This window comes from Ceratotherium simum, chromosome 2, assembly GCF_057802395.1.
Source record: "Ceratotherium simum simum isolate JZ-2026a chromosome 2, ASM5780239v1, whole genome shotgun sequence".
Classification (NCBI taxonomy): Eukaryota; Metazoa; Chordata; class Mammalia; order Perissodactyla; family Rhinocerotidae; genus Ceratotherium; species Ceratotherium simum.
This window is the reverse complement of record NC_141901.1, coordinates 34,628,000-34,651,475: the sequence shown is the minus strand read 5'-3', so window position 1 is coordinate 34,651,475 and position 23,476 is coordinate 34,628,000. Positions and strand designations below refer to the sequence as shown.

At 44.7% G+C, this 23,476-nt stretch overlaps 1 protein-coding gene across 1 annotated transcript; it reads left to right on the top strand.

The window, feature by feature from the left end:
* The first annotated feature begins 1,106 nt into the window (after positions 1-1,106).
* PCP4L1 (Purkinje cell protein 4 like 1) lies at positions 1,107-22,728 on the top strand. Its single transcript, XM_014779659.2, has 3 exons — positions 1,107-1,331; positions 20,478-20,532; positions 21,148-22,728. The coding sequence occupies exons 1-3, from the start codon at positions 1,323-1,325 to the stop codon at positions 21,288-21,290; spliced, it is 207 nt and encodes a 68-aa protein (XP_014635145.2). The 5' UTR covers positions 1,107-1,322; the 3' UTR covers positions 21,291-22,728.
* Positions 22,729-23,476: the final 748 nt, after the last annotated feature.

Below are 23,476 nucleotides of genomic sequence, written 5' to 3'. Positions count from 1 at the left end.
CCTAGGTGTTCTATTGTTTTTCATCTTGCTCTAATCATGTATTTTTTGTAAAACTTATACAACATAGTAATTATTTAGTAAAGTTCCATCTTGTTGAAAAATAATATATATAGATTGGACTGTGGGCTTCATCTTTCACATCTGCTCCCTACACCTGGGCAGAATCCACTTGGCTAGCTTTGGTACTCAGATGTGGACCACCAAATGGGTTGCTACCTGAATTGTAGGAAGAAACAAGCTAGACTCTAGGAAATAGAACTTGCATATCGATACCTATTTTAATGTTAACAATAGGTACAAGGTCATAAGTGTGTTTCCTTTTTTTATAGCTTCACCACCACACCTGGCACAGTGCAGGGCACATTGTCAGATTGAGATCGAATGAATAAGCAGCTGTAAGTTAAATTGGGGGGGGAGCTCATTACCTATTCAAGTGGACACTAGGGGACCATCATTTTGTTGGAGAGGAATTTTTGCATTATGTGGGAGGTAGGATTGATGAATCCTAAAATGTCTTTCAACTCCTAAGATCTATGATCTTCCAAATCAAACAGGCACTTCACAGTTTCCCTCTTTGCCACGGAATATCGTCCACTTGCTTCTCTCTCTCTCTCTCCCCTCTCTTTTTCTCTCTCTCTCCTTCCCTTCCTCCCTTGAGCCCTTCTCTTGTCCAGACTGCCATCCTATTACTAAATCTTAATCTGCAACATCTCTTGGCTTTACCCCTTTCAATCACTGTCTCCTGCTTCTGATGTACCCTCTTGATTTCCTTCCAGCTCTTCTTTCTTCGCTTTCTCAAACTCACATGCCCCTTCCTTCCCTCTCCCTCCTTCCCTCCTTCGTGTGCTACTCCTTCCTCTCCCTCCTTTGCTCCCCCTACTTCATTTTCCGTGCTTTCATCCACCGGCGGTCTCCCCCTCCTTCCCGCTCTCTGTCTGTCTTACCCTAGTTTGGAAATACAGCAGACCTCTAAGCCTGCCACCATTGGATGCAAGAGGCTGTCACTCTGCGGCAGAAGGGGCTCCTATTGGTCGGGCTAGAGGAGGACGAGCTGACTATAAAAGGTGGGGCAGGAGGAGGCGCGCGGAGAGCCTCTGACAGGACCGGGTCGCAAGGAGACGCCTGGCGGGAAGCTGAGCGCCGAGAGCCGGGGTGCGGGCACCGGAGCACCGGCTCTCCGCACTAACTCTCCTCCGCTTGTCAGCCGGGGCCCCTGCCTCGGAGCCCGGCAACTCTCGGCCGTCGCCCGCGCAGCCCCGAGGGCCCCTCGCCTCGCCTCACCTGCACGTGCCGCGCCCCGCGCGCCCCGTCTGGCCGCAGCAATGAGCGAGGTGAGCGGCGCTGCCCGGCCCCCTGCTCCGGGCGAGGGCTGTGGCGGGGGCAAGCCGCGGCTCCGGGTCCCAGGGAGGGAGCGGCAGCCCAGAGCGGCGGAGAACCCTCCGAGGGCGCTCCACTGCCCCCCTGGGAATGCTCCCACCTCGGGCCGCTGGGAAGCGATAGAAGAGGGAGGCTTTAAGTCTCCCGGCTGTGGATGGCGCTTCTGGGGGGACTGGAATCGGGTGTAAAGTGGGGAGGCTGAGGTGTTGGGTGTAAGTCGTCTCCTCGGGATACTGTCCTCTCCATCTCGCTTACTGCTCCGAGGTTACTCAGGCTTCCCACTCCCCTGACTTCTGAGAAAACGTTCGCCTCTATCCTTCCTCTTTTAGGGCTGTATTGCTCTTCACTCCTTAGCATTCAACAAGAACCCCAGCCCTCGCCCCGTGGGGTGTCCACTTTTCCCCTTTTAGGAAGGCGGCATCCTAACCCTCCACTCATTCAGTCTAACGGGACCAACCATTGGAAGGACCATTTCTGATATTCAGAAGCCCCAGTGAAGAGGGCATGTTCAGCTCCTGGGGAGATGTCCCCTTCGAGAGCAGACCTCCCTCTGCAGTGCTGGCTACATCCTAGGTCTTTTGGCAGGCTGCGTCGTGTTCATCCGAGCCAGACCCAGTCCATTAACTGTGATTTCCTCTTTTCAGAGAACACTGTCCATTGGTGGGGGTCAAAGCAGAGACTTGGAAAGATCTCTCCCATTGTTTGATTGCATTTGTAGGCATCCAGAAACAAGGATCTTCCTTCCTAAGTGAAGTCAGTCTGGGCAGTGGCATCAGAAGCTTGCTCTCTGCAATCCCTTTCCTAGTGCCCAGGATCTTGTGTTAAACCCAACCTCTCAGCTATATGCCAGATCCCAGCTCTGCAACGTACTAGCTATGTGGCCTTAGGCAGGTTACTAAACTTTTCTCTGCTTCAGTGCTTTATCAGTAAAATGGGGATAATACTGGTTGTTCTAATGATTAAATGAGATAATATATACAAAGTACTTAGAACAGTACCTGGCACAGAGTAGGCACTCAAACTATGTTAGCTATTGTTATTATCTCCCTGTCCTTTTTTCTCTTTTAGAGTGTTACAGAAAGCTAGCGCAAGAATTCTCAAGGATACCAGGTTAGTGAAGGGATAGGACCCTGGAAACTGGGTCTCAGTTTCGATCTTCATTTTTAGTAGGAGCTCTGCTGGCTCCTACCAAAAGTTGTCACCCAGGGAGCCAATTAGTGACAACTTCTGTGTTTTCTTGGTTGCCATGTCCACTAAGTGTATCCTGGAAAATTCAGCTAGTCTGGGGGCTGCAGAAGAACTCAGGTGGTTTCTAGTCCCTCAGCTAGTTGTGACTGTGACCATGGCAGCCTTTCAGAAAGAAAAGAAAAAAAAAAATAGTTCAATCTTTTTCCCTCTTGCCTCTTTCAGCCCTACTATGAGAAGAGAGGTTTTCTTTGCCCTCTTTTCACTGAGGTCTAGAGTTCAGCACCCCCTCTAGTGTTTCTAAATCTGAAAGTTGCAATTCAAGCCATCCCCTGGGAGTTTGTGATCTGAAGGCTATGCCAACAGGAAGACGTGTGGTTAGCCTGTGCTTTTTGGGGGAAGTGCTCAGCCTCTCTGTAGGACACGCTACAGGGGCTGGCGTTTAGGGTGGCATGTGGTGGGGTGACAAAGGTGTTTCAATGACAAGGAAAGCAATTTGGTGTTTGAGAGGAAGGGTCAAGTCTTGACTTAGCAGCTGAACTTGGTTAGCCTCAATCAGGAGCTCAGTAGAAAGATGAAAGTAGGATCCTTGGATGGGGACTAGCTGTCAGTGTTTGTAGGGCTGCCCAGCCCCCCAGGCTGTCAGAGTGAACTGGTTCTAACTAGCAATTTAGCCGTGGAAGCTGCCTCCTAACATGGAGCTGAGCCTGGCTTCAGGGATGAGTATTTATAAGATCCAGAAGCAGCCACCTGGGTGTACACAGAGACGAGCTGTCTCTGAACCAGATCCCCAAAGGGACCCTGCTTCCCTAGAGGCCAAGACCCAGCCTGTTTTCTTCCTCTTGTAAAAGCTATGAGGAAAAGCGGAAGTATTGCCCAGAGCTCTGGAACTCTGGGGAGACTCCAAACTGCTTCATTTCTCTCAGCCCAGCCCCAGGGGTCTCCTCTTTCAGGCCGAAGTGCCTAGCCCAGTAAAGCCCTGTGCACCCTGAATCTTATATAAGCTTCACCTCCCCCACCCCTATTTTCTTGCTTCAGAGAACCTGCATGAAATGAGAGGATTTGGGATCTCTTTAAGCGATTCCCATTTCAACTGAAGGAGAAAAACTAGGAAGGAGTCTCCAGACCTAGAACAACTAAAATTGTAGGGGCTCTGGTGGGGCTGCTTGGGAGGATCTCCAGCCCTACTTCGCCTTGGTGGCTCTTTGCTGTCACTCAGTACTGCAGCAGAGCGTTTCCCTGTAAGTGTGTGTGTTCCTGAGCAGAGGAGCTGCAGGGGCTCATCACCAGCAGGGGCTCATCACCAGCTTGTCTGCATTCACAGCTGCAGGCAGGACTTGATTGCTGTGAATCACAGTCTAGCTCTGATAGTTTAATAACTTTTTGCTAGTTTCAGTGAAGGATGGGAGTGAGAGATGCATTCAGAACCTGAGGGCTCTTTCCTATAATCCTTTGTCATAGCGGGTAGCTGGCTGCTTAAAGCACAATTGCAAGTTCTTCTGTGATCCTGTTGCTTGTCTCAACTGTGAGGAGCCTAGCTGGAGGAATCCCTTGGTTCAGCAGTCATTCTGTTGAAATGCGGGTCATGGATGACTAGTGATTATCCTCCTAGTGTCTGTCCGGTGTTTTGGCTGGCAGGGGCTGGAGCAAGGGACAGATCAATTAGAAATCTCATTAGGGGAGAACTTAGAACTGGTGCTCCCTCCTTTATTATTCTGCTTGCTGTCCTCTTAGGTAGTAGGAATGGGGATCCCACACCTTGGGGATCACAGTCTCTTCCCTTTGCATGTCTGTCTGAATCTGCAACCTTCCCCTCAATGAAAGTTTGGTCAGGGTGAAATCATTCTGTTATGTCTTCTGTGACCCAGTTGTTAGGGAACCTGGTAGGGACTTGGAGGAAATCCCAGTTTATTATGGTAATATTGGACATATGAAATTGAAGGGCTAGCTACTTGATATTGGAATGCCTTCCACCTCTGGAAATATCTGTCTTCCGAAGTAAGGGAAATGAGAACTTGGTTTTCGAAATTGCTCATCTTTTTGTTAGTCACCATTCAGGTTGTTGGCTTTTGCTGCTTGAGCAGGAGCCTCTGGCTGGTAGAAGTGGATGACTTTGTCACCCTGTGACCTGGGAATATGGATGACTTTTTCCTAAGCTGCAGCTGTGATCAGTTACCTCTTAGGATGTCAAGTCTCTATAGGCTGCAGGCACCCATAAGTAATGTGGCTGGAGTCCAAATACGCAAACCTGATGCATCTTTCATGTTGGCCTGTGGAGGGTCTTAACTGATGCAAGCGAAGGAGATAGGATTGCAGAGGGAGAGGAGGAAGAAGGATCAGGTCAATACTTGTCTTTTCAAGGTAGTGTTCTATGAATGTCTCCTCCCGCTTTCTTTCTATTTTTCTGTAGTTCCAAATTGTCTTTCATGAGTCTATTTTATCATGGAAAAAAAATAAACTTAGTTTTGCAAAAATTCTTCAAGAAAGAAATACAAGTATATCTTTCACCAAGAAAATCTCAAATAATATATCAAAACATTTTAGTGATATAATTTTAGATTTGTTAAGGAACCCTAAAGATCATCTGGTCCAATCTTCTCATTTTACAGATGAGGAAACTGAGGCCCAAAGTTTATCCAAGTTTACACACTACTAGAACCAAGACTAGGGCACAGAATTGCTGACTTCTCATCACAAAAGAACTTTCCATAAGACTCTAACATGTTACCCCAATGAATATAGAATGATTTAATTTACATGCAACTTTTAAAGTATATTAATTATTATAATTTAAGTATATTACAAATACTTTCTATAGGGAATCTAAGCAGTGTGATTTAGTAAATGCTGAGCAAGAGGATAGAGAGAGAGGAGAGACCAACATGGGATGATATTTATCAACGGGGTACATTTTGGTAGAATAATAGGCGGGGCAAGTACTATCCTTCCTTATCCGTATGCCAAGTCACCTTAAAAATAGGTGTGATGAACGTGATGCAGTGGAGTTGGTAAGCTAATAGGAATGAAGGAAAGGGGAAGCCTGGGGGCCCTTTTGTCGTGGGTTCTTAGTTTCTGGTGTCCATTATTGACTCACATAACTGCAGAGCATCAGGGACCAAAAGGAGAGGTTTTCTTTTTGAAAAGAAAGAAATGAAAGCAATTCTCTTAACTCGAAAGTATTTGACTTGGAGGATCCAGGGCAGGACTGGTTCAAAATGGCTTGACTTGCCTCAGAATTATGTTATTATTTTACCTGCAAGAGTAAGCTAAATCAGAAGCACATCCAAAACTACTTTTTCTAAGAGAGCCACAACCCTGCAGGTGCCTATAAACAAGTGCCTAAAAACCTAGACCATGTCACCTTCTCCTCCCTGAGCCTGATTATTGCTTCATTCCAGGCTAACTCCTGACTGAGTGCCCAGCCAGGTTTCCCAAACCCCCACCCAGGGAAAAGAGGTGCCATTTACAGTTCTCTTGTCTTTGGTGCTGCCTCCCTCCCACACAAAGCCCTCCAGCTGAGTGTTTGCTTTGTAGGCTGTGGGGGGATTAATACCTTTATTTTGGGACATTAACGCCATGGGTGGGATGCACATTGGAGATTATAGTAGTAAATGATACTTTGACACATACTCTCTCTCCCCCACTGCTACCCCCAGTATGGGGTGAAGGCACAGCTCCAAGCTGTGTGCAAAGCACCACAAATAACCACTCATTAAACCGTGGCAGCCCATGCTGGGGGGAAAGGGCCGGGGCTGTTGACTCACTGCATACCATGAGCTGGCGTGGCCAAGGAATTCTGCCTCTGACTCCAGTGGGGGGTACTGCTATTCCAGGCAACGGGTGTGGTTGCCAAGGGGAGTGGGACAGACCAGGGGGCTTGGGAACTCGGACTGCTTAGATTCTGTTCCTGGCTTAGGAGGCATCTGAGATATGGGGTATTTGGGTTATATTCCATATATGAGGAGAGGAATGTGTGCATGTAGAACCCTGAGGAAGGATTCCTGGTTCTTTTTCTGTTATTATCTTGAGGGTGACCTTGAGCAAGTCTTTCTGAAGCTGTTTGAGGACTGCAGCTGGTTGCTGCACTGAAAGAATTGAAACAGTTCCAACAGTGCTCCAAAAACAGCAGTCTAGGGTCTTTCAGGGGCACCAGGGGATCCCAGAGGCTCTCTAAGGTGCTTGAGCAGTGACTTTCATTTAACATTGGGAAAGAATATGTCAGCAGGGATAGGAGGGTCCCTGGGGGACCGAAGTCTCTTTGGCACCACTTGAAAGCAGATGCACTAACTCCTGTCTCCCTTCACTTTCCGCGCCTCTCAAGCAAGCAGGGAGCTTACAAAGCCTGGAATTTATGTCAATACAAAGGCAAGAAAGGAGTCTTTTGGGGCTCATATTTAGGATTTTTAGGATTCAGGCCGTTTTTAGGTTTCCCTGCCCGGGCCTGTAGGACAGGATTCTGAGTGCCTGTGCCTATTCATCTGGACTAAGTGATTCTGGCAGTACTGTAATGTGTTTATGCTGTGTTTTCACTTGCACAGCATCCAGGCTGTGTCATGCAAATGCAGGGTATATGTGGTCCAGGTATTGGGCCTTTGTTCTTGTCTGTGGCTGCTGTTAACAGCCTATGATCCCTCTTTAAAGAGTTGGATGAGGAGTGTGGGGACATCTGGGTAGTTTACCTTTCCCTAGGTTAGGTCTCACTTGCTGCTTGGAGTGGAAGAGGTGACACTATCTTGCCTGTTCTGGTGACAATGGTTGCTGTGGCAACATCATTAAAGATAAAAGAGATAAAAAGGAAGGAAGAAATGTCAGCCCGAAAAGGGGGCAGGGTGAGTTGGGCCTGGAGTTATAGGGTACTTATTCCCCAATAGTGGCAGCAGGAGACAGCACCTAAGTTGCTACTGCTTTGACAGTTTTTAGGTGCTTTGCCAAGACAATACTCACAAACTGTCCTTCTGAGGCAAAGAACAGATTTACACAATCACGTTTGTGATGCAAAGGTGGGTGAAAGAACTTGATCAAGGAGATACGGTTTGTTTGCTCCTGAGCACTAATCTCCTTCTCCCTGTGGTCTAGAACTGAAAAAAAAAAAAAATTGTGTCTAAGGGTTCTCTGAAATGAAACATGAACATGTTTGGAGGTGCTGTACTGGAGGGCCCCTCCTATACACCCCTAACCCGGGAGTGGTTCCAGGAGGCTCCAGGGCTACAGACCTGGACACTTGCAGTGACTGTACAGAATATGGTTTCTGTCCAAGCAGACTATTTTGGGGCCCTTTACCAGAGATTTAGAGCCATTGTCAGCATTTGGGGGACAGGCATTGGGAAGAAAGGGAGTTTGTGATTTCCAGGGTTGGTTTAGAGTAAAAACAGATCAGCTATGAAGCTCCTATGGTGGCAGAAAAAGCCTCAAGGGCCCTTAGAGCAATCCCAGGTATTCTCTTCCTCCTTCAGTTCCACTTAGTGGAAATGTACTCTGGCATCTCCACTCTTTGACTCCAGGACTTCAACCATGCAATACCCCAGGAACTTGACCTAGTCTTTTGCTCAACCCAGAGTTACATTACTTCAAAATAATAACTACTTACTTTAATATGTGCTAGGTGTTTTATATACCTTTTCTCTAGTTCTTTTCACCCTTCAGGATAAATATTATCTCTCTTCTGCAGATGAGAGGTGTGAGCACAGCAAGGCTAAGTGATTTACCCGATGTCACACAGCTAGGAATGGCAGAGCTGGGATTTGAACAGATAGTCAATGTAGATCTAGGGTATCAACCCAGATCTGTCTGACTCCACCTAATATGCCATATTGCTTCTCCTAGGAATTTGAGGCTTGAGAAAATTTTAATTCACATAAACAGATATCTATTGTGTACTTACTATGTGCGAGACGTGTTGCAGTTACTGTAAGTGATACACAAATAAATGGGAAATATGGACTGTGCTTTCGAGGAAATAGAATCTGGTGGGGTGGTGAGGGTGGGGAAGGGAAGGCAAGACAATGGTAATATGAAATACACTTCTAGAGAAGTTCTTCCCCATCATCCTCAGCTTTTTATGGCACATATGCTGAAGTGAGGAAAAGCAATGACCTGTCTCCTGAAACCGTTTTCACCATCTCTGAACTAGCTACAGAATGGAGGCCCTCAGCTCTCTGAAAACAAATTTGATTTCAGAAATCTAGACAAGGTGGCAAATAAAGCAGAGTGGGAGCTCCCGTCATTCTTTCAACAAATACTGAGTGTGTATCATGTATAAGGCATTGTGCTAGACCCTGGGAATACGCTAGTGAATAAGATAGACACTACCCCTACCCTAATGGGAACTTGCACAGAAATGGAGAAGACAGACGTTCAATATCTAACCACAAAATTATTATTTAATTACATTACATATGTGCTACCAAGGAGAAATACCAGATGCTGTGAAGACTTGTAATGAGGGCCCTCGCCTAGTCAGGGGAACTAAGAGTTTCCTGGAAGAAGGAACCCTTGAAGAGAATGCTGAAGGATAAGCAGGAATTAACTAGATAAAAGGGAAGCAGAGATAAGAGAACCATGTACCAAGGTCCTGAGGTGGGAAGGAACCTGGTATGTTCCAGAGATGAGGTTACTGAGGTGATCAGAGGCTGCATAATATAGGGCCTGTAGACCATGTTAAGAATTTTGTTCTTTATCCTGAGAGCATTGGTAACCACTCGGGCTATTGTGGTGGTTCCCATAAGAAACAACTGTATTAGGCTGGTAGCGGTAGAGAGAAGTGAATGGATAAGAGATGTTTGGGAGATAAAGTTAACAGGACTTAGTATTTACATTGGATATGCAATGTGAAGGAAAGAAAGGTGTCAAGAACAATTCCAGGTTTCTGGCTGGATGAGATAGAGAATACTTATAGAGGATGAGGTTGGGTAGCATTATAAATTCCATTTGAGACACATAGAGTTTGAGGTTTCGGGAAAACATCCAAATGGAGAAGTTTTAAAGCTTAGAGGAGAGGTCTGGGATGGAGATATACATTCGAGTCCTCAGTGGCATTCTGTGCTGTTCGGTATGGTAGCCACTGACCACATGTAGCTATTCAACTTATTAATTATTAATTAAAATTAAATAAAATTATAAATTTTATTCCTCAGTCACATTAGCCACATTTCAAAGTACTCAATAGCCACATGTCCTTGTTGTTGTTAGTGCCATCAAGTGGATTCCAACTCCCTGAGTACAGCAGAACGGAACCCTGCCCAGTCTTCTTGTGCCATCCTCTCACCTTCCAGCACTATATCAGACAATGCTCCACTGCTATCCATAGGGTTTTCATGAGCGATTTTTTTGGAAGTGGGTGGCCAGCTTCTTCTTCCTGGTCTGCCCTAGTTTGGAAGCTCTTCTGAAACCTGTCCACCATGGGTGGCCCTGCTGGTACTTGAAATACTGGTGGCATAGCTTTCATGCATCACAGCAACATGCAGCTGCCAAGATATGACAACTGACAGACAGGTAGTGGTTCCCTGACCAGGAAACAACCCTGGGCCCTGGCAGTGAGAGCACTGAATCTTAACCACTAGACCACCAGAGCTAGCTACATGTGCCTAGTGGATACCATGTATTGGACCGCACAAATATAAAACATTTCTATCATTGCACAAAGTTCTATTGCCGGTGTCTACAAATGTTTTCTGTAATGGGCCAGGTAGTAAATATTTTTGGCTTTGTGGGCCATATGGTTTCTGTTGCAACTACTCAACTCTGCTGTTGTAGTGCCAGAGCAGCCACAGATAATATGTAAACAATGGGCATGGCTGTGTTCTAATAAAACTTTATTTACAGAAACAGGCTGTGGACCAATTTGGCAGTGGGCTATAGTTTTCCCACCCCTGTTCTATTGGATGGTGCTGGTATAAATGATAACTGAAGTCATAGGTACAGATAAGATCATCTAGGAAGAGAGAACAAGAGAGAGCCCTAAACCTTGAGAGCCTCCAATACTTAAATGTTGGACAGAAGTGTCCAGAAAGATAGGAGTAAAACCAGAAAAAACCATGATGTCCCAGGAGCCGAGGAAAGAATATGTGTCAAGAAAGGTGAAATGATTGAGTGTCAAATGCTTCAAGAGATCAAGGCAGATGGAGCTGAAACTTCTGCATTTGATTTAGTATCATAGAGAGCATTGGTTATCTAAAGAAGACTCAGTTAAGTGGAGGAGGAGTACAAGCTAGGATTTCAGTGGGTTGGAGGATGTGTGGGAGGCGAGGAAATGGAGACAGTGTTCTCAGAGGTCTAGCTATGAAAAGAAGAGAGACATGAGAGGCCCTGGCACCCCACCCCCACCACAGTCACCTTTGTGCCTACCTGCCTGCCTTCCTTCCTTCTTCCTTTCTTCCTTTCTTAGCTCTGAGCTAACATCTGTTGCCAATCCTCCTCTTTTTGTTGAGGAAGATTGACCCTGGGCTAACATCCATGCCCATCTTCCTCTACTTTTTTTTTTTTAAGTGTGGGATGCCTGCCACAGCATGGCTTGATAACCTGCCACAGCATGGCTTGATAAGCGGTGCGTAGGTCTGCGCCCGGGATCTGAACCTGCGAACCCCAGGCTGCCAAAGCTGAGTGTGCAAACTTAACCACTACGCCACTGGGCCGCCCCCCTACCCTGCCTTTCTAACTGCTCCTTCTCAGTCTTCGCTAGCTTCTTGACCTCTCCCTAACCTTTTTCCCTGTTTTAAAAATTGGGGTATAATTTACATGCAGTAAAATGTACCCGTATCAGTGTATGGTTCTGTGAATTTTGACAAACCTATACAGTCCTGTAACCACCACCACAATCAAGATATAGAGCGGTTGCATTATCCAAAAATTCCCTCATTCAACTTTGTAGTCACCCTTTCCATGATCTCAGCCCTTAGCAGCCACTGATCAGTCTGCTGTCCCTACAATTTTGCCTTTACAAGAAATGTCATATAATCGGAATCATATAATATATATGTAGCCTTTAGGGTCTGGCTTCTTTTACTTAGCATAATGTATTTGAGGTTCACCCATATTGTTGTGTGTTTCAGTAGTTCATTCCCTCTTTCAATTGCTGAATAGTATTACATTGTATGGACGTACCAAAATCTGTTTATTCATTCCTCAGTTGAGGGACATTTGGCTTGTTTCCAGTTTTTGGTGATTACAGGTAAAGCTGTTATAAACATTCACTTAGAGGTTTACACGTAGACATAAGTTTTAATATCCCTTGGGTAAATACCTAGGAGTAGATTGCTGGGTTGAATGATAAACATATGCTTAAGAAACTGCCAAAGTAGCTATACCATTTTGCAGTCCCACCAGCAATGTAGGAGAGTGCCAGACGCTCCATATCTTTGCCAGCACATGGTATTGTCATTTTAAAAAAATGTTCTAATAGGTGTGTAATGGTATCTCATTGTGGTTTTAATTTGAATTTCCCAAATGACTAATGATGTTATACATCTTATCATGTCCTTATTTGCCATCCATGTATCTTCTTTGGTGAAGTGTCCAAATATCTTGCCCATTTTTACAAATTGTATTCATATTATTGAGATTTGAAAGTTCTTTATATATTCTGGATATAAGTCCTTTATCAGATATGTGATTTGCAAATATTTTCTTCCAGTCTGTAGCTTGTCTCTTCATTCTCTTAGGAGTGTCTTTTAAAGGGGAGTTCTTAATTTTGATGAGGTCTAATTTATAATTTTTTTTGTTTTATATATTGTGCTTTTGGTATATCCAAGAAATCTTTGCCTACCCCAAAGTCGCAAACATTTTTTTTCCTATATTTTCTTCTAGAAGTTTTACAATTTTGGGTTTTATATCCATTTTGAGTTAATTTTTGTATAGGGTACAATGTATGGATTGAGGTTTTTTGTGTGTGGCTGCCCAATCATTTCAGCACTATTTGTTGAAAAGATCTCCCTAACCTTTTGATATGGGGGTTCAAGCCTTGGTCCTAGACCTGCTTCTTTTCACTTTAATGGTAGTTGAAGAAGCAATTCAGATTGAGAAAGCCTTTTTTTTTTTTTTTAAGAAAGGGAGAGGTGTTATATATAAGAGAGTGAAGGGAATTGATTGTAAAGATTCCCAAGAAGCAGAAAAGGAGAATGGGATCTAAAGGGCAGATGGAAGGAAAAGACATCATCTGAATGCTGATAAATGCCCTGGGAGGATGTATCAGATAGGGAAAGGGAGGATATTGCTGTATCACATCCCTCTCTGCAATCTTAAAGCCTGAAGAAAAAACACCCCTAAGCCAGCAGGCCTCTCCTTTTCCTCCTTCCCCATGGGAAGGGAGAGTCCACATCTTTGAACTGCAGAGGAAACAAAAGTAGACTCATGGGGAATTGGCAGGTACCGCCAAGATGGTGGAATGGAACATTGGAGTACCTCAGGCCCAGAGGTGAGGAGAAAAGGAATACAGGATGGTAGGCAAGGAAAGAAACTAGGGCCCTCTGGGGAAAGGCAAGAGTTGATGGGCCTCACAGTTGCTAATTAGTGTTTGGTGTGTGTTAGGAAGTGAGAAACATTTAATCCTATATGGGCAGTGAGGCTGAACTGAACCAAGCTTCAAGCTCACTAGAAACTTGGAATAATAGGCTTGAAGGTAAGCGAGGGAGTCATTAGAAATGGAAACCAGTGAGATGATCCTGCACATGGAATTCTCAGAATCTGAAGGGCTAGCATCTGGCCCTGGGAGTGAAGAACACACACATAGGCTATGGCTATCCCTCAGGGTCAGCCTGGTGTGTGTCAGGAGGCCCACTGAGCAAACGGCAAGATAAAAGCCAGTATCAGGGTGTTTAGCTCAACTAGCAGAGCAAGAATCTGAGTCAGTAGGCATGGTCTGGGATCAGGTTCTTAAATAACATAAGATTTCCCCATAATGGGAGGACAGAACCTTGTTCCCCATGTTCCCTGTAGAGTGTACATGAAGAAAGTGTTGGAGACTGTGGATTGAGAGACTGGTCCTTGAATACAATTTCCTTATCCATAAAATGAGAATAGTAACAATACCTGTCTTATAGGGCTGTTATAAGGATTCAATGTGTTAATGTTTATAAAGTGCTTAGAAAAGTGACTGGCACATAGTAAGTATTATATATGTGATTATTAATCAAATAAGGTTAGGAGCGTTCTGAAATTCTTGATTTCTTCCAGTTCTCCAAGCTGGGTCCTATAGGGAAAAGGCAGGATTTGCTAAACCATGGCACTGCTGTTATTTCTTGTCGGAAGAGCTCAGTATTGAAGGAAGTAGAAGAGCACCTGAGAGTTTGTAATCCATACCTGGCTAGAATGAGAGCCGAGAGAGAGAGTCTGAGAAATGCTCATCTGTCAGAGCTCTTGTGGGTTAGCTTCAATCCTCTGGAGGTGTGAGTTTTTGTAAGAGATACTCTTATACAGCATATGGTTTCTGGTTCACCCAGAGTGGACCTCCCTGGCTCCTTGGTTTACCTGAAGTATGGTTAGTCTGATGGCTTTCAGATGGATATACCAGAGGATCTTGATTCACCTAAAATTGCTGAGTTTCTGGAAAACAAACAGGAGAGTTGGGGCAGAAACCAGGGACCAGTAAAGGGCTGATTGCTATATACAGGGTGGGAGCTAACAACCTGTGATCTAACTGCCTCCATCCCCAACCTCAGCAAATCGCTAACAACTAAATCCAGAAATTCAGAGTGTCCAGAGTGGCTATTTTGAGTATTGGCTGGAGAGGGTGGAGGTAGGAGGGGCAGGAGGTTACAGCCCCAGTGTACTACATTTTAGCAGAAGGTGCGAGGGAGATTTCAAGGGGCATTGTGAGTAGTAGGGGTTTTCTTCCCCTTACAGCATCCTTTTCTGGTCTTCCCAGCGACCGCTCATAAATTTAAGCCAAATGGAGCTGGGAACCCCTGGGGGGCCAGACAGCAGCTGAGCCATGGCTCCATTCCAGGGTCAGCAATCTTGGGAGAGACTCAGGAAGGGGCACAGCTGGCAGGGCAGAGGGGAAGGGGTGGCCTGTGTGGTGCAGTCTTGACACATATTCCCACTTAGAGGATTCTCAAGGTTAGCTGATCTGAGGAGGAAAATAGAGGAAGAGACAGCCACCTGAGGGGAGATATTTAGAATTGGAGTCCAGATTTTCCTCCTAAGGGGAGGGGGTGGGGTGAGAGAAAAGAACTGATGGATTAAGGGAACACGCTTAGAGTCAGACAGAGGGATAATGGTTAAAGCAAGGGTCAGAATCAGGGATTTGCTGGCAATAGAGAAAGTAGCATTTGAAGTCAGAGATTGTGGCACTGTAGAACTTGCCTCTTGACCCCATGACCCTCTTGTCTGGACTGTTGACGGTTATCCTATTACCAAACACCCCATCCATGTCCTGCTTTTGCAGTGTGGACTAAACTCTTGTGATGATGTTATACCAGAGTGGAAGGTGTCGCCTATGTAACTACTGGGCCATTATTATTGATTATAATTATATAATTATATATAATTATTGATTATATAAAAAAATTTTTTTGACCACAGGAGGATCATGAGGAAAGAAAGAGTAATGACTGGCCAGTCTCCCAAGAGTCTCAGGAACAACATTTCCTCTCATGGAACCTTTCTTTTTGGTCAAAGGGGGACTAGCAGGAATTCCATAGGGTTTCAGGAATACTTTTGTGCATGTTCTTCCAGATTGTTAAATAAAAATTTATATATACATAGATAAGCAATCTATATCTTTTCAAAAATTGGGCCTTATCAATTTATAACCTACTTTAAAAAAATATTGGATAATTATTTTATAACTGTCTGCTATCTCCAGGACTTTGCGAGATGCTAGGAATACACAAATAAATCACAAGACTTGAAAAAGTGGTAAAAATGTGACCAATATATCCTTTGAAAATCACATGTGATCAATGAAGCCATCTTGGTTTGGCCCCAGATTTTCACAGTAACATCCAAAAGGATGGGATTGTCCATCTACCTAACAATTTTTAAATTTGTAACCTACTTTTAAAGACACTTTCCCTGTCAAATACAGCTCTGTATCAGCATTTTTTATCTTAATAATTTTTGTTTTTCTTTATATTATTATTTTTTTATTTCTAACTTTTTATTAGAAAAGCTTACCAGAGTTGAAAGAATAATTCAATGCACATCCATATGCTTTCCACCTAGATTCAGTAATTGTTAACATATTAGCATATTTATGTCAGCATGTGACAATATTCCATCTTGTGGAGATAATACAGCCTGGTGGTTAAGAGTGTGGAGTCAGGGCCGGCCCCGTGGCTTAGCGGTTAAGTGTGCGCACTCCGCCGCTGGCGGCCCAGGTTCGGATCCCGGGCGCGCACCGACGCACTGCTTCTCCGGCCAAGCTGAGGCTGCGTCCCACATACAGCAACTAGAAGGATGTGCAGCTATGACATACAACTATCTACTGGGGCTTTGGGGGGAAAAATAAATAAATAAAAAAAGTCTTTAAAAAAAAAAAAAAGAGTGTGGAGTCAGTCGGCCTGGGTCCCAAACCAGTTCCACTGTTTTCTAGTACTGTGACTTGACCTTGGGCAAGATTTTTAACATCTCTAAGTCTGTTTCCTCAACTATAAAATAGGGATGACGTCTCAGAGATTTCAGAGGATTAAATGGGATAATGTTTGGCACATGATAAATGCTCAGTAAATATTATTTGGGTACTTGTCTTATCTCCTCCCTGAGCCTGGAAGAGAGAGATAATATCTTGACTGGTTTCACTTTAAATCCATGTCCGTTAACCTCAAGTGGGCTGCCTGGTAATCCTACCACATCTCACCAGTCATTTACTCTCTTACTTTCTTAGATGATTATTCCACTCATTCTCTTCTCTCCTCAAACCTTTAATAATTCCTGCCTCTTCTTCTCTCTTAGCTGACAACTGTGCTTTTTGTTTCACTGAGAAGATAGAAGCAATTCAAGAGAAACTTCATACATTCACATTACATCTGCCACTTTGCTTGCATCTATACCCATATTCTATGCCTTCATTCCTATATTGTGGATGAACTGTCCATATTTCTATTTAAGGCTATCCCCTCTACTTGTGCACTAGATCCATTCCCTTTTGCCTATTCAAGACTCACTCTAGTAATTGTGCCCTCTCTCTCCTGCATCATCAATTTTTCCTTCTCTACTAAATCATTCCCATTTTACCAAAACACTCCTCAAGCTACTGTCTAATTTCACTGCTGCTCTTTAAAGCAAAGCTCTTTGAAAGAGCTGTCTTTACTCACACATCCATCAAAAAATCCAACTTATTCTACCATGAAAATTGTCTCAAGTCCGAATACTTCCTATCACCTCCATCACTACCACTCTCATCTAAACCGCCATGATCTGGCTTGTACCACTGCAGGACCTTCATGATTGTTTTCCCTGGTTTCTCACTTGCCTCCCTATAGTCTATTCTGCACCCAACAGTCGAAGTGATCCTTTAAAAACATGTCAGACCATCTTTCCCTCTGCCTCAAACCTTGTAATGCCTTTCTACCAACTCAGAAGAAAATCCAAAGTCTTTGCCCTGCGTCCAAAGACATTCATATTCTGACTACCTACTCAACTTCATTCCTTATATTCTTTCCCTTACTCACTCAGCTCCAGCCATGCTGATTTTCTTACTCTTCCTTGAACATACCAGGCACAAAACCTGCCTCGGGGACTTTCCGCTTGATGTCTTATCTGCCTGGAAGGCTCTTCTCCCAGACATTCACATGGCTTGCTCTTATATGTCATTCAAACCTCTATTCAAATATCATTTATCAGAGAGCCTTCCTAGACTACTCTGTTTTATTTTCCTTCTTGGCACTTATCACTCACTGGCATAATTGTTTAATGAGTTCAGGGACTTTATTTTGCTCACTGCTATATCACCATGTCTAGAACAATTTTTGGCATGTGTTAGCCACTGATATATTTGTTGAATGAATGAATCTGTGTTTCTTCTATACCCTGTTAGTGCACAGAACAGTGCTGAACACAAGTAAGTGCTTGATAAGCATTTATCAAAATAGGGTAGAAACAGCATAATCTACATAACATAAACTGGATTCTATCAGTTTCTTAAAGCAGAACACATATCTGGCAGTCATTCAACAAAGGTTTGCATCTATAAAATGAGGGCTAATACTTTATACTTCATTGAGCAAATGTTCCAAGAATGAGATGAGAAAACATTTATGGAAGCATCCAGTTCCTGGATTTTGGCAAATATCAAGTACTTAAAATTGTGAAATGGGGGCCAGCCTAGTGGCATAGTGGTTAAGTTCGTGCTCCCTGCTTTGGTCATCTGGGGTTTGCGGTTTGGATCCCTGGAACGGACCTACACACCACTCATCAAGCCATACTGTGGGAGCGTCCCACATATAAAGTGGAGGAAGATTGGCACAGATGTTAGCTCAGGACCAATCTTCCTCACACACAAAAATAAATAAATAAATAAATAAAAATTGTGAAATGAATAAACAGACTCCAAGGGCACCCAGGAGCCTACAGAAGTGACTCTGTCTCACGAGGAATTGTACCTTGAGACTGAGGAATGTCCAGATGAAGTAGCTCCATTGATATGATTCTGCAGAAAGGGAATTACTATTATGTTAAATCTAACACTCCATCTGAGCAGAGAGGCTGGAAAAAAGCACACATATCAATTGACTAGTCTCACTTCAAATTCATGACCTTGGGCTTGTGAGGGGCCTTAATGCTTCCCAGCAATCTTATTACTGTTCCCTAGTCCATTCACTCTCCTATTTTCCTAGATGAGTATTTCATACCTTCTTTCTCCCTCCTTCCTTCAATAATTCTTCCTTCCTCCTCTTAGACAATGACCTTGTTACCTATTTTACTTCAAAAACAGAAGCAACTGGAGGAGACCTTGCAAATGTTCCCACCTGCCTACATCTGGGCCTCTATGCTCTGCCTTCCCTCCAGTTATTGTGGATGTTCTGTTCTTGGCTCCTATTCAAGGCCACCCTTCTACTTACCACACTAGATCTCATCCCCTTTCTCCTTTCCAGCAATGATCCTCTTTCTCTCCTATAGTTTTTCCTTCTCCACTGGATTATTTCCATAAGAACACAAACATTCTGGGCTGGCCCTGTGGCTTAGGGTTAAGTGCGCGCGCTCCGCTTCTGGCGGCCTGGGTTCGGATCCCGGGCGCGCACCGAGGCACCGCTTCTCCCGCCATGCTGAGGCCGCGTCCCACATACAGCAACTAGAAGGATGTGCAACTGTGACATACAACTATCTACTGGGGCTTTGTGGAAGGAAAAAAAAAAAAAGAACACAAACATTCTGCAATTTCTGCCATCTTAAATAAAATCTTGTGACCCCATATCCTGCTCAAGCCACACGCCCCATCCTCATTTCTTTGGAACTCCTATGTTTGCTGCTTCGCTTCCTTTCCTCCTTTTCTCTCATGAGTCCACTACAGACTTTTGCTCCCTTCCTGTACTGTAACTTCTCTTGTCAATGTCTCCAGTGATCTCCATGTAGCAAAACCGGGTGGTCAATTCTCAGTCCTCATCTTACTAGGCCTACTTACAGAGCTTGACGCAATTAATCACTCTCTTCTCCTTGAAATAGTTTCTTTACATGACTTCTAAACTATAATCTCTTGGCTTTTCTCCTACCTGACTTCTCAATTTTCCTTGTTGATTTTTTTCTCATTTCTACAACCTCTAATCCCTGGAATGTCACCAGGATTTGACCCTTTTCTTTATCTGAACTCACACCTTTGGTGATCTCACCCAGTCTCATGGCTTTTAATACCATCCATATATTACTAACGCCCTCATTTATATCTCTAGGCCAGATCCTTCTCCTTAGCTCCTCTTGAATATCCAACAGCTTTATAAAAGCATCTCCTCTCGGATAATTGATAGGCATCTCCAACTTGTCCAAAAACAAGCTCCTGATCCTTTCTCTAAAATCTGTTCCTCCTGCTGTCTTCTCCATTTCAGGAAATGGCAACTCAATTTTTAACGGTTCCTCAGGCCAAATACTTTGGAGTTATTCTTGACTCCTTTCTCACAATACCACTTATCCAATCAACCAATCATGTTGGTCATAGCTTGAAAATATACCCAAAGATTGAACCACTTCTCACCACCTCCACTGCTGCCATGCTGATCCAAGCAGCCATTATCTCGTGCCTAGTTTTCTACAATAACCTCATAACAGGTTTTTCTGCTTCCTCCCTCATGCCCCTTTTGTGCAAATTGAAGATCTCCGATGGCTTCCCATCTCACTGGTAGTAAAAGTCAGAGTCTTTAAAAAAGACTTCCAAGGCCCTACATAATCTGCCCCCACCCCAAGTTATCTCTGATCTCATCTCCATCCGTCTTTCCTCCTTCCTCTCTCCACTCCAGTTACACTGGTCTCTTGCTATTCCTCAAGCAGGCTAGTCCCACTTCCACCCCAGGCCCTTGCAGGTTCTTGCCTGGACAACCACAACCTTTACCCCCTGAGCCCCTTCAGCTCTTGGCTCAAATGCCATCTTTCAGAGAGGCTTCTCCTGACCACTCTGTGTAAAACTATATTTTCCCATTCACACCCCAGCACTTACTACCTCCCTTCCCTATATTTTCTCTACAGCACTTATCACCACTTAACATAATAATCATTTTCTTTATTCATTTGTCTATGTATAGACCAGAATGCAAACTCCATAAGGGCGGGGTTTTTATCTGTTTTGTCCTCTACAATTTCCCTAGCACCAATAAATACTTGTTGAATGAATTGTGATGACTTTTCCCCCGCTCTATGATCTCAAGACCCACTTCTTCAAAAGACTAAGGAATGTACCTGGTAACAGGAGGGCTTGAAAGTAATGATGGTGAGTTTACGGAGATGGTACCTTAATACTTCCATGAATATCTAATATTCTGATTTTTCTCTTCCAGCTTAACACCAAAACATCCCCAGCAACCAACCAGGCACCTGGCCCGGAGGAGAAGGGTGAGTGGGGTTGGGCTACGCAGTTTGTAGAACAGGTAAATATAGGGACATGAAGACAAGTAGGGCTGTAAGTCTAGAAGCTCCTAAAGTCAGATGTAATAGGAAGAGGAACATGGATAAGTGAAATGAAGCACTAGGTTAGAACTACTATATCTATAGTCTTCCTTCTGCTTTTTCCTAAGACGTAAATCTACCAGTATTTACTCTTTGATTCTAGAAACTGGCTCTGGAGTGCTTGGAAACAAGCACAATGATAGGAAGAAACTCATCGGATAATCCCAGCCACTGTTGCAATCAGAAATTGAGGGAAAGCTGGGGAAAGTGAGTGTGCCCTGGGACTCTGAATTGTAAGATTTAGGAATAAGCAGTGATAGAAGACATTTGTCGTCTTGGTCCAAAAGTAGCAAAGCTCCTAATTAACGACAGTGAATTCTCAGCCTAGGTGCCCTGACTCATACTTCTAAGAGAGTTACCAGGCATTCTTAGTCCTAGCAAAGATTAGGGGACCTCACAGAGTCCAGCAGAAAGTGGACTTGACCACTGTATTTGGGGCCTGGAGAAAGGGGCTGGGGCAATTCAGGTTTACTCATTAATGAATCTCTCCACTATCTGCAGGGAAAGCTGGCAATGCCAAGAAGGCTGAGGAGGAGGAGGAGATTGACATTGATCTGACGGCTCCGGAAACAGAGAAGGCTGCTCTTGCTATTCAGGGCAAGTTCCGGCGATTCCAGAAAAGGAAAAAGGATCCCAGCTCCTGAATAATCAGCCTTGCCCTTCACCCTGCTCCCTTTCTCCCCTTCTCCACAGCTCTGACTCCCATGTTTCTTTGTCTCTTTGTCCCTCTAGACTCTCGTTGAGGCAAGTTCAACCCTTATATATTATTTTCTCTGGCCCCCTCAAGCAATCACAGCAGTAGAGGCACAAGGAACATGGGGAAGGTGAAGAATTCAATTGGCAGCCACTTGCCTAAGGGTGGACCAGTTTCTCCTTGGGTTAAGGCTCCTTGATCAGTACCTATGCCTGCCCTATGAGGCTGAAGAGCAAGAGGCTTTGAGGTTGAGAGAGGGACCCCTGACAATGTGGGGGGAGGGGAAAGCCTTCAGAGCAGGGCACCCAAGGGTGGGGCATATGCACTATTCTGCTGGTTACAACATTCACACTTCAGGTCACATTTTTCCCCCTTCATATCTTTCTGCACCACCACCTCCAATTTCCCTCCTATGAGCTAAGCCAGTGGGGACTGGAGTCTCCCTTTTCCCTAGGCAGACCTAAATCGAGCAGCTTCCACATTAGTGCATGCTGAGTAGATTAGTTCCAAGGAAGGGAGATTGGGACGAGTAGAGGCAAGAAGTTTCCTTCATCATCTAGTCTAAGATCGTAAGGGCCAGAGGTGGAAGAGGTTCAAGGGGCCACAGGCAGGAAATGGAGCTAGAGTAGATTTGAGAAGGAAAGAAAAACAAAGGAGGGGGAGATCTCTGAAGACACAAGTTACTGCTGGTAAAAGTGTATTATATGAGGGATTCTTGGGGCTTTGCTAACCTGCCTACCTCTAACCCCCCAAGTCCAGCCATCCCCAGAGGTCACACAAACCAAGTGACCCCTGTAGTTCCTACCTGCCCCACTGTGGAGTCAGGGCAGAAGTGGAATAGACACTCTATGTGATTTTAGCATGTTTAATAATTATTAAAAAAACCAACCAACCCTCAAGTGGGGCCATTTAACCTCTACTTCTGTTTTTCTTGGGAGGAATATAAATGTAAGCCTGAGCTGGCCTCAGGGAGGGTGGTAGAGCAACTACGTGGATTCCATGGAGGCTCGGGAAACTGACACTGCCCGAGCCACTTTCAGACTGAAGCCCACCCCTGCCTTCCTATCCCCGACCTCACCCTCACCTTGACTCACCACCCACATTGTCTTTATCTGCTGCTGTCACCACCGCAGGGGCACACCTGCAAGGGTGCTCCTCTCCTTCTCTTTCCCCTCCCAGCTAAGAGCACACTTGGTGTATATCCCTCTGAAAACAAACCCAGTCTTCCTTGCTCCCTATCCTCAAATGACCTACCCTGGCTGTCCCTCCTGCTTTGTCTTCCTCCCACTGTTTATCAAACTTAGGTGACTCTAGGTCAATAGAGAGCACCACTGTCACACTGAAGATTTTAAACCATGAGTTAAATAAAATGGTGGCTTTCAAATGAAGCTTACATTGCTGAGAAATGATCTCTATATATTGAAACCAGAAGCCAAATGCTTGAAGATCAAGCGAGGAACGTTCTCTCTTCCCCACTCTTTTCACTTCTCAGTGTTCACAATACAGAAATTGAAACCATGTAGCAGGTAGTAGGACGCAACGGACAATATCCCTGGAGGGCAACCTCTATCCCAAAGTTCACCCATGCCTGGCAAGCTCGTGGCTCGTGGATATTGGGAGGATTGAACAGTAATTCATGGGAAGGCCCTGTGTGTTTTGTTTTGTTTTTTTTTTTTTTTTTTGTGAGGACAATTAGCCCTGAGCTAACATCCGATGCCAATCCTCCTCTTTTTGCTGAGGAAGATTGGCCCTGGGCTAACATCCGTGCCCATCTTCCTCTACTTTATACGGGACGCCACCACAGCATGGCTTGACAAGCAGTGCCTTGGTGCGCACCCGGGATCTGAACCTGCGAACCCCAGGCCACCAAAGCAAAGTGCGTGCACTTAACCGCTACGCCACCGGGCTGGCCCGGGAAGGGCCCTGTGTTAAAGGAAGTACTTTCTCCTCCTGATGCCAAAGAAAAGAAGGAAATTTTACATTTGGAATCTATTCTGAGTGCAGTATAGTAATGATGGTGGCTTTTAGTCCTGGCCTCATGGGCAGATAAGAGGATAACCTCATTGCCACACCTGGAGTGTGTCCAGTGTGTCCTGGTAAGACAGGAGAATTCCCTGTTTCCTTGCTGCATGGACA